The sequence below is a fragment of the Nyctibius grandis genome, chromosome 7, assembly GCF_013368605.1.
Source record: "Nyctibius grandis isolate bNycGra1 chromosome 7, bNycGra1.pri, whole genome shotgun sequence".
Taxonomy (NCBI): domain Eukaryota; kingdom Metazoa; phylum Chordata; class Aves; order Nyctibiiformes; family Nyctibiidae; genus Nyctibius; species Nyctibius grandis.
The window spans coordinates 42,973,897-42,985,821 of record NC_090664.1 but is presented as its reverse complement, the minus strand read 5'-3'; the positions used below and the strand labels follow the sequence as shown (position 1 = coordinate 42,985,821).

The 11,925-nt window shown below is 37.1% G+C and overlaps 1 protein-coding gene across 4 annotated transcripts in view; it reads right to left on the bottom strand.

The window, feature by feature from the left end:
* Nucleotides 1-398: 398 nt before the first annotated feature.
* The window catches only part of ZEB1 (zinc finger E-box binding homeobox 1), a 144,947-nt gene continuing 133,420 nt past the window's right edge, over nucleotides 399-11,925 (bottom strand). For 3 of the 4 annotated variants that reach the window (XM_068404706.1, XM_068404707.1, XM_068404709.1), the window contains 4 exons: nucleotides 9,917-10,022; nucleotides 6,585-8,392; nucleotides 4,847-5,027; nucleotides 399-2,883 (listed from right to left, as the gene is read on the bottom strand). In XM_068404706.1, the coding sequence (XP_068260807.1) occupies nucleotides 2,330-2,883; nucleotides 4,847-5,027; nucleotides 6,585-8,392; nucleotides 9,917-10,022 (2,649 nt within the window). In that variant the 3' untranslated portion in view covers nucleotides 399-2,329. The remainder of the gene's footprint in view (nucleotides 2,884-4,846; nucleotides 5,028-6,584; nucleotides 8,393-9,916; nucleotides 10,023-11,925) is intronic. The other variant, XM_068404708.1, reaches the window with a different exon arrangement.

Below are 11,925 nucleotides of genomic sequence, written 5' to 3'. Positions count from 1 at the left end.
GGTGCCGTACCTTTGGAAAGTTCAACAGCAATATATACATTAGCCTTTTCACTAGCTTATTGCTAAATCAACAAAATAGTTATAGACCTCCTTCCTTTAAAAGCAGTCTTATTGAAAGAGAGCACTAAACTGTATATTAGATAGATACAAGAGAAAAAAAAAATCACAAAACCACATGGATCATTTTGAAAACTCAGTTGTTCTACTAACGTTGGTAAATCAATAAACTAATGTAGCAATCCCTTTGCCTGCACACAGTCAAACCTGTCTTTCACTTATGTGCTCCTTACGTGCAATTAAAACTGAGTATCGACACTGAAGCAGGAACCGTGCCCGAATAACATCTCCTAGCAATAATTTAAAACCATTTGCTAAATTACCAGAATAATGACAGTAAGTCAGACTTGTTGACGCATTTTATTGTGAGATGGGGAGTCTGGTAAAAAACTAGAAAATGACCATGATGTAACAAGGAACTTAAAAATGAAGTTTCAGATTTGTAACATACATACATGAATACAGGAACAAATTGGCACAAAAATGTTAAACATTGTTCCCAACACTGTTTATAAGATTATTCTAATTTGGCTTACTAAGGAAATGAGAGTTTTATGGTTAGACTAATCTCTTAATAAAACTGCAGAGCATCATGCTATTAGTCACACAGTGAATTTCAAAATTTAAGAGCTTTATATTAAAAACTGGGTAAAGGTAAAATGAATTGATTGCAATTGTAAAATTAATACATTCCCGTTTTAATTCTTCTGTTCTACAGTCCAAGGCAAGTATAAATGTTAACATAACACTGTTAAATCAAATCTCAATGCAAGAGAACCGATTGCATCTCTACTTTAAATCTTATCAACTTTCCAAATTTTCATACTAAAATATATTATTGTATTAATACAAACTACAGTATTATACACTACACTGTGTAATAAATAAAGAAATATAAAAATAAGACACATAAATATAAAAGTTTTCTAAAACTAAAAAGGTACATATGTCAGTAAGAAGGGTATTAATACTGCCAGGTTTGAAGACATACAGTACAAAATGTTGCACAGATCTATGAACTAAAAGAAATAAAATAATACTGATAGGTAAAAATCAGCTAACATTGTTAATAAATGGGGTCCATAATAACTAACATTTGAAAATACTTATGAGCCAGATAACACGTCATGTATGTGTCTGAAATTAAAGTAAACCAATAAAGCAATAAAGCAGATTAGAAAATTTCCCTTGTAATTATTGTAGAGAAATTCTGCAAGTCAGGTATTAACCCAAAATACCACCAAATAATTAAATAATGAAATATACCAGTGTTATTACTTCTCTGATGGCTGAGTGTTTTTTTCCCCATGATTAGTTTAGAAGTTTGATACAAATCAACAAATGCTAGTTATTGTAGGCCACACATTGGATAAAGGCTGCGCTGAGCCTTTATAATACTGATAAATGGCACTTACAGCACACAGGTCTTGCATAAGGCCAAAGGAGATACAAAGCTTCATATCATATCCTTCATATTGTTACTACATACTCAAAACACAATTACAAACACTGATTTTGACGACTTTGCTGTCCTTACCAGTATTAACACTGTTAGTCCCTGCAATCAGAACTCAACGACAATCTTTTCAACTACATTTTTAATCACATGAGTAAGAAACTTCAGTTCTTCTACCATCTGCTTTCTTAAGGCTAACAATACACTTTAAATGATAATATGCTCTACTACAACATCTAATGTCATAAACCGCTACCTTCTAGGTTGAATTTACAAAGGTAGCCAAGCACTGTTTGCAACTGCATTACAGGTTTCTGCAAAAGGGAATTTTGTAGTGCAGAAGTTCTCACATTTTAAAACATAAGAAAATACTGAAGCGGATTTAGGAAATGTTTTACCATAAAAAAAAATCATATAAATCTCTCCCAATTGTACAGCTTAAAAATTGATCAACTTAAGAATGAAAATTAATACTGATAAAACAAACAATGCCAGATACTTGTCTAATAAATCAGGTTTCCTACAACCTGTTAAATCTTTGCTTCCAGAGTCACTGTATTTTTCTAATCTGCTTCATGTTATAAACTTGTTCCTAACTTTGAAAACTGTGTGAAAAATTACTAAGTTTGAGGTTCAGGCACACCTGGATTTCTTTTTTTTTTCTTTTTCTTTTTTTTATATATATATTTTTTTACACAGTAGTGAACAGAAATCACAGTATGCAGGCTACTGCGTTTCCATGAAAAGCATGTATAATATAGAACGAACTTCATTACCAATTTTTTTTTCCTTATAGAAAAATCTATCATTTAAGCTTTATTCATTTTCTTCTTCCGACACCTGCCCATTATTCTGTATAACTTCTGGTTCTGCATTGCTTGCTTGATTTAGAGCTTCATCATTCTTGCTACCTTCAGTTTTCCTTTCTTCTTCTTCTTCTTCCTCTTCTTCTTCTTCATCCTCTACTTCTTCTAGTTTTCTACATTCTTTTTCTTCCTGAAGTCCTTCTACCTCTTTTTCTTCCTCCTCCTCTTCCTCTTTTTCACTGTCTTCCTCTTCTTCCCTGGTTAGACTCTCTCTCTCATCTGAGTCGATCTGTGATGGAGATGCCCTGACACCAGCATGCTCGTTATTGAGGACCTCCTGGCCTGGCTCCTCCTGCTCCGTGCTGTCACGCTCTTCTGCCTCTCTTTTGCAATAGGAGTAGCGATGATTCATGTGTTGAGAGTAAGACCCCGAGTGTGAAAACCGCTTTCCACATTTGTCACATTGGTAGGGTTTTTCCCCAGAATGCAGTCGCATGTGTTCGATCAAATGGTGTTTGTGTTTAAATGCCTTTTTACAGATTCCACACTCATGAGGTCTTTTACCTACAAAATAAAGCACAAACAATTAGACATCTTACAGCTGAAGTTCTAACAACACATATTGTTGCTTTGATCATAAAATGCTGTTGGTGAACGTATTACCAACAGTTAATAATTTTATTTAGCAAGACATTCTACTCCACGCATTCCCAGCCCGGGTTTCTCACCTGAGCCCAAACGACAAGGGTGCAGTGGTACATTGACACAATTACAAGGGTAATTTGTAAGTTCTTTAGGAAAACTGAACACAGAAGGATAAACAGACTCTCAGACGTAACTTCTAGCACAAAAAGAAGTGCAAATATAAGTAAATTAGAAAAGGAGATATTTTTCTTGCAGTAAACATTACTTTGACTCAAAACCACTTTAACTTTTCTACATTGATGGAAATTTTAAATCAACTAAGCTTTTATGTTGGTTTTTGTGTACCAAGTCCTTCTTCCACGTTATAGGTAAAAGGAAAATAATTCAAAAATCTAGGCTGGCACAGGTAAGTGCCTTATGTACAAAACTTGCTGACTACACATATATTAACAAGAAAAATCTGCTTTGTTTCACTTAGTTCTCTTTCAGCTCTGTTTTCCAGCTTTCTACTTTGTTGCCTTGTTTTTAGAGTCTCTTATAAACGCAGCATGAGCCTAGTAATGTTATTTTGATTTCAACACTCAAAGTTATTACACAAAACAACTTTGCACAGTCTTAGCCCAGACATAAAAGACACAGTCAGACAGCAGTTTTCTGGTCACACTATACAGATGATCAACACCTCCGTGCCAACTTATGCCAAACAAGCAGCAAGGTGGGTGTCGGTCTTTTCTCCCAAGTGATAGGACAAGAAGAAATGGCCTTAAGTTGTGCCAGGGGAGGTTTAGATTGGGTATCAGGAAAAATTTCTTCACCAAAAGGGTTATCAAGCATTGGAACAGGCTGCCCAGGGAAGTGATGAAGTCACCATCCCTGGAGGTATTTAGAAGACAAGTAAATGTGGTGCTTAGGGACATGGTTTAGTGGTGGGCTTGGCAGTGTTAGGTTTATTGTTGGACTCAATGATCTTAAGGGTCTTTTCCAATCTAAATGATTCTATGATACTGAGCACTGCACTTAATTTAAAAGTAGAATGGAAAGAACAATTGTGTTACGAAAAGAAGGAGTTCGAAGAGTCTCAGGACAGGAAAGGTATGGAAATAAGATAGTCTTAACGAATACAACTTGAGTAACTTGATCAAGTGGTAAAGACAAAAGGGAATTTTTTAATCTTTTTAATTTTACATGTGAGATGAAATTAAAACATTAATATGCAGAAATATAATATAGGCACCTAACCAATAAAAAAAGGAAAATGTTTTTAAAGACATCACAGAAGAAACAAGAGAGCGACAGTTATTAAAAAAAAGACTAAAGATACCAGAGCTGGAGCCAAAAGGAACAACTATGAGAAATGAAAAATAAAAATCAAAGCCAAAATGGTGTTCTTTGAGTTTACATTCCATGTCTAATGAATGGCTGTTAACTTCAGTTAATTACAATTGTGGCTCAATTTGAAAATCCTTCACACTAGACAGATAGACTGCCTTTCATGTAAAGTATCATACACATACATGATCCTTTTTTCTCAATTTATAATTTTAATATTTGAATTTTCTTAATTTATAACAAAGCAAGGTAAATTAGAAGTAATACATCCTTGATTAGAGGCAGTGGCTCACAGATGATTGTCCATGAGCCAGATGGAAGAAACTCTCCTTTTTCTATTCAGGGTTTAGGTCTTACAAATTTAAAGAAACATAGAATTGCAGTTCTGTCAAACAAATATACAAGACATAGGTTTCTAAAGAAAGCTGAGCACAGATGACAAGAAGGACTATTACACTTCCCTACACTTTCCAAGAACTGGATTCCAGTTGCGATTATGACTTACACACCATCAAGGAAATAATGATCTGAAACTGCTTTTCCTAGTGCATACCTGTGTGTTCATACTTATGTCTCAATAATGAGCTGCTCTTCTGGAATATTTTGTCACATAAATCACATGCATACATCCCGTTTTCTGTCTTTCTCATCTTTTTCTTTGGGGGTGTTGAATCAGAATCATTTTGATCTTCCACATTTGATACTCCTTCTGAGCTAGTGTCTTGCCTTTCATCCTTAAGAAAAATTACACAAATGGTTGAGTTCAATTAAAAAAATGCACTGATGCAGTACACAATTTATAAAACGTAAGATGAAGCTGCACTGTTATTCTCATTAAATTCCATAAACAGCCAAACAAAATTATTTAGACTTACATAGTCAAAAAAATCTTTTGCTGCATCGCTCTGCTTTGCAGTCCCTGCCACCACACAGATGCACAATTCTCACAGGGATTGGTTTTAATCACATCCAAATCTGACTGTTGACCAGGTCTAAGCTACACTGACACATCATGTTTTAGGGCCCATAAAATAAACGTCATGTTAGGAAGGAAAAGAAGACTGCAGACCTATAAGCTACCTCTGTAAGTTGGAAAAGCAAATTTGATATCTAACTGCATTTTTCAACTAATGTTTGTCACCCACATTTTGCTATGTTGTGGATTTTATGGAAATCAAGACTGTATCATCTTTTGATGAAGTTTTCACAAAAAGCTATTTAAGTTACCATTTGAATTTGCACATTTGACTACCCTCTTCCTCATAAAACTACCATGAATACTACTTAATTCAAAATTTGAGGGACTTCAAATGTTTCATTAATAAAAAGCTTTAAAAACATCATAACTTTTGTCTATTTCTAAGCATTTCAAGTGCTGAAGCTCACCTGTAAGAAGCACAGTTATTTCTACTGATATCAGCAGTACCACTACACACAGCATTAATTTAATCATATATTATCAAATCTGAATATAAAAATGTACATGTTAGCTACCTCAAATGTTGTCTGTCTCATAAACTCATATAAGCAGCCTTGTAACTCCTCAAGGCTCCTCAGTCTCTGGCAATACAGAAGCCTGCATAAAATGCTAAACAGCCAATTTCTAAGATTTAATTAGAAACGCTCAGTCTTTATCTGAGCCACTTTCCTGTTCTGCTCTGTCCCTACCTCAACATGCACAGGTGTTTCTCAGGAGGACTGACTTCGATTAGATCACATCTGGATGTACCCAGGTAGGAACAGGGCAGGATACAGGAATGGCAGATGAAGAAGATAAATACCCGCTCAACTTCCAATTGAGAATACATCTGAATTTTGTTTAAAGTGCCATTATGGTGCAGGATGAGTTCAGCTACTCTGCAAGCCAAGAAAGCAGAGTAGCATGAAGGGAGTAGCCAAAAGTTCCAGAGTTTATTTGCTGGATGTGGGGAAGAAGGAGACATGGAGCCAACAAGAAACACAAGCCATGACCTTACTTTGCTTTTTGATCAGGAGAATTAGACTGTCTTTAAAATACTGAGCACTAATGTCCTAGAAGACACTTCTGAATGACTGAATATGGTGAAGATGCGACAGAACTATATAGTTTCCGTCAGTCTGGACTCAAGCTGTCTGAGCTAACTAGCTTTGCAGAGGACTTAAGAGTAACATCTGTTACCCATTAACAATCAAGCCAAATAATCCTGATACCTTATATTTACATTTTTATTTAATTTATCTTGACAGTTTTCTGTTTGTTCAGCGTGGATACAGAATGAACACAACATACAGAAATACAGGGACCAAAGTACCTGATTTCCATTGGCTTGGGTCTGTTTTGGTGGTGTTTCTTGAACTGCAGGACTAACTGTAGTAGAGTATGTATAAGCCACCTGTGGAATCAAAATGGTTTGTTTATTGGCAGCGAGAGCTCTCAAGCATGGAACACTGTTCTGGTCAGCAATGGCAACAATTGTAGGTAACTGGGCAGTGACTGTAGGTATAGCAATATTTATGGGATTGGCACTTGGTGGGATTACATTTACAATAGGATCAGAGTCTGTAACACTGTTGTCCTTTTGTCGTTCTTTTTTTGCACAAGTTAAGTTCAAAGGTTCTTCTTGGACAGAATAAACACTGTTCTGGTAAACACTAGTTATGGTAGATCTTTCCAATAGTTCTCCATGTTGCTTTGGTAGCGAAAGGTCAAGAGGTTCAATTTGTGGCTCTTGTACACCCTCTGCTGTGTACGTATAACCCTGTGAATTTCTTGATGAAGAAAGGTTTAGTGGCGATGGGGATGGCGTGCTACTGTGTGAACCATTCGGAGTTGATCCCCCTGGTAAAGTCTGAGATTTTGTTGTATTGACAGGATTTTGAGAGTTATTTGTGCTGTTCTGGGGTTCACTTACATTTATAGTTGCTGCTTGATCATCATTATCTGTGGGACTGCTTAATTTAACTTGTTCAGGAGAAGATGGTCCAGAAGACTGCAGAGAAATTTGTCCAGCTTGCATTTTTTCAAACCACTTCTTTACCACATCCACTGGTAGGTTTACTGAATCTGCTATTTTTGAAAGCTCTTCTGCGCTCGGTTGTGCATTTAATGCATAATACGCTTTCAGGAGCGATAAAAGGTTCTTTAAAGGTGGCTGACCAGGAGATAAGTTGTTCTCCCCAGTTTCTGATGGGACAGGGGAGTCAGGCTTCTCAGCTTCTGTTCCACTGGGCTGAGGAAGCTGAGGTGGATTTTTCGTTTCATAGTGCTTTAATTCTTGAAGTGCATTAAGATCTCCTGGACAGTCATCACAAAGAAGACAAGTGCTATCATTGGTCTCTCCTTCAAAGTTCTTATCTTTCTCAGACTTCACTGTAAGATCTTCCGGTAATTTTTCATTTTTGCAACTATTTGTAGGAACAGAGTTTTCTTTTTTTAGATTTTGTGGAACAACCTGAAGTTGACTTGGCTGCTCCAAGCTGTAGTTGATGATAATTTTGGTTGTCCCATCTTGGTCAACCAAAGGAAGACTGATAGCTGAAATGAGGGAATGGCCAGCTTGTGGTATAGATGCATTGCTGATTGTTTCTTGTTCTTTGGACGCAAGATTAGCATGATTGTTTTCCAATACTTGCCTTATTACATTACCATCCACTGCCACTTTAAGTACATTTTGAATGTCACTTAAGTTGATGCTTATGGGAGACACCAGACCTACTGTTGGTAGAACAACGGCTTGCACCACACCCTGAGGAGAACTGGTTGCCTGCAATGGGCTACCACCACTAAAAACCCCATTCTGCAAAGGAGTTGAACAATTAATTCCTGAAGCAACCACTATGGGCTTGAATTCATAATCCACAGGTTCAGTTTTAATTTGGTTAACAGGAAGTTGCTCTTGCAAGGGTTTATTTTCTATCTTTTGTCGTATCTGTGGTCTTGCTGGGCTACCTGGTGATGCAGAAAGGGAAGGGGAGGAGCACTGAGACGTCTTGAGCCCTGACCGGGCTCGACCATTCACGGGCATCAAACCAATGCACTTCTTACTGCTTATGTGTGAACTGTATGAACCAGAATGGGAAAAACGTTTCTTGCAGTTTGGGCACTCATATGGCTTCTCTCCTAAACATAAAAAAAAAAGAAGAAAAAAGGCATATGCAACAGTTTACTAAGTTACAGCATAACTTCATCATGCAATAGTAACTAGAAAAGTACACATAAAAATGACCTCTCAAAGAGTCCTAGGGAAAAAAAAAATCTTACACAGTGAAACGAACAGTAAGAGCAACTATGTCACCTATAGCTCTGATCCTAGGGTCCTTTAATAAGTTTGTGATCCACTAGTAGATATAGGATGGAGCCCACATGATCATGATACATGCCAGTATTTCCCAGTAACTGTCTACATATCACATAAATGAGTCTATATGATACTTGCAGATTTCATTAAACTCCATTCAAGCAGTACCACTACTAACTTCAGAAGCTGCATAAACTACTTCAGAGTGGAAAAAAAATTAGAAAACGATTAACTAAAGAAAAAATGCCATAAATGCAAATCATAACTGTATAAGGAGCTACGCACATTTTACTGTGGCAAACTCAAATACAATATATGCGTATCTTCCTACAACACTCATCAGCTGAAAACCAGGCAAAGTTTAAGTAAAGGGAAACCAGACACATGTAGAAGACAGATGTATATTTGCCTTCAGAGATGAATGTCAGGTTAAATTGCCAGGAAGAGGTGCACAACTATGCCATCATTACACCCCTGGTAAGAGTTGGCTTTTCAGGGGATCTGTGCTACAGAGGAAAAGAGAATAGCCAAAACAGCTGGCTTGCTTCAGATTGAAAAGTACATTGACTGAGGCTCTCCCACTCACAGACACAGGGCCACTACCCTCTGGAAATGAAATGAAGATGATATTTGCTGAGGGAGGACTTCTAAGTGAGCTGCACTCCATTGATATTATCATGGCTGAGCAACTGATAAGAAAGGAAAAGCTGGCCTAAAAACTTGTTTTCAGACTTTCTGTCAATGGGTAGATCTGGGTTAAAGACAGAAACTGGGAATTTTGAGTGACTACATCTAACTTATTGTTATATTATATATTAAAATATATGATTATATATTAAATTTCTTATAAATTGGAACTTTTCTTATAAATTTAAACTGTTGTGACAGTATATCACAATCCTAGACTTGTGTCTTGAGGCTATTTTAATACGACTAGTCTTGAACGATGACAATCACAGCCACAGCAGGAAGCATAGTTCTTATGTCCTGATTATTATCAATTAAAATTTTCTAGCAAGGCTCATAACATGCTGAATGATCTGCAAAGACAGAAAAAACAGACAAGTGAAAAAGGACAAGAAGGATGTCCCCATTTCTTCTGCCACAAGTGAAGTTTTCCTCAACTGTCAGAGCTTAAGCTGCAACTTTAAGTCCTCTTGAGTTATTCTACATATTTCCTGCACACAGTTGAAGGCTGGAGTCAGTGCTTACAGAGTCCCAGAAGGAATAAAAAAAAGGAAAACACTAGTATTTTAAACTTAGACTTACAAGACGGATATCACATCGAAGTTATAAAGAGTAGAAATGGCAACATTAGTACACAATTCAATGATTGGTTTATTTACCACTGTGGATTCGTAGGTGCTCCTTTAGGTGATGTTTATATTTAAAAGCTTTTCCACATTCAGTGCACTTGAATTTTCGATTACCACTGGACTGCGTCACATGTCTCTGTAAGACAGAATTCATAATTACTGCATAGGACAGCATGTTGGAAAAACATCGTGTATTTTCACATTGTAACAGAGAAAATGCAATACAAAACTGAAAGGAATCAATCATAATTTTAAGAGACTGAAGGTGGGATGCGTTACGCATGAAAAAGAAACAAGTTAGAAGTCAGGTTAAAACTGAGCCACATGTATCTTCTGAATAAATCTGGTATAGTAAAAAGAAAAAAAAAAGCAAACCCAAAATATATTTGCCCCTTCTTCTAACTTCAGTTGAAGCTTGCACTGACATGTTATGTGAGTAAGAAGTTCCAGGATGCATGCTAATTGTACTTGTGAAAGCAAAAAAACCAAGAAAAACCCCAAGCCCACCACCCACAGAATATGTCACACAGGGCAGAGAAACATTAAAGCATATAAAAGTCTGTTTAATCAGTTGACTTGATTTTTCCATTTACTTGCTTCCAGCGCTTACTGTTGGCCTTGGATTCCTCTATGTAATGATGCCACAGGATTGCTCAAGAGAAGATGTCTCAGTGACAACAAAGGCACTCTCAGTCACAACTAATTATCAAAATAAATGCAAAAAACTAAATTAAAATAAATAACAATATGGAGGGACTTCCCAAATACACAGCACCAAACCTCTTCACTATTTGCATTGAAGCTTTGTGGTTATTTTGTTATGTTTTGCCTTGTGAGAGCATTTTAAGCTCCAAATTATTTTTAGTTTATCTTTACTGTTATACTAGTTTAAAAAAAGCAAAAACTAAGACAGACATGCAAATTTATGTAGCATATATGTGATGTGTATATGCAAGATATATAATTTTATCACAAACTGTATAAATTTATGAATGTGTATTTTTAAATACAAAAATTACATACATTTTAGAAGTTGAAGCAGCTTAATTACCAACATGAAATGGAGGAATTAGAAATTTTTCTGTTCAAACAAATTGTTTATTTAAAAAAACAGTGGCTCCTTTTTATAGAGCTGTTTGCAAAAAGATACTCTACCACCATTTGGATGCAGCTGCAGATTTTTGGTAACTGGGGCAAGTATTTTCACGAACTCATTAATAGAGCTATTCATGTACTCTGGGGAAACAGCCTGCCTACGGGCAACTACCACGACGTGCCTGGTGTCATTAACTTCCTCTGGTGTGAAACCGTGGCGGGGAGCTCCTACACCTAATTCTGGTTTACCGCAGTCAGCAGCGCTGGAAGCAGACGCTCACCGAGCACTAAGGCTATTCCCTGAGTGCAGACATGGCAACTGGAGGCTGAGATCTGCGCTGGAGAAGTGGGGATGAATAAAAAGGCAGGATGATGTTCCTGTTCTCATTTACGTCTTTAGATCTGAAGAACCCGCAGCCGTGCAGTTTGCTGGACGGAAGTCTGAGCACTCTGCTACGAGATACGCTGTCCAAACTATCAACCCTCCCCGTTCTACACCCTGTCCTTTATATAATACAGATGCTAACAGAAGACAAATTGAAACAAGATAATCTCAAATCGCTTCCAAGTACTCTAATTCGACAGTTCCCTTGGGATAAGCATTTGGTTAAGCTGCAGTTTCCACCGCTCAGCAGATACTGCTCCCCCTCTCCTTGGGGTGGGCTTCTTCCCACCTCCTCCCAGGCTCTGCAGCGAGGTCTCCACTCTGACTTATCCTCATTAGCACTTGACCCTTATTCCCGGGTTTGTCAGCTGTCTTTGGCTAGTCCACACGGATCTTCAGCTTTGCTTAACTAAGTCCCTTGAAGATGATGTTCTAGATGATTGTGCCTGACTCACGGTGTTTCACTTCAATGATCCAGCTTCACTGAGTCTAGAGGACTGTGTCAGGATTTACGTAAGCCTGCAGAGAATCAGTTATTACTGCTTGACTTGACATTATA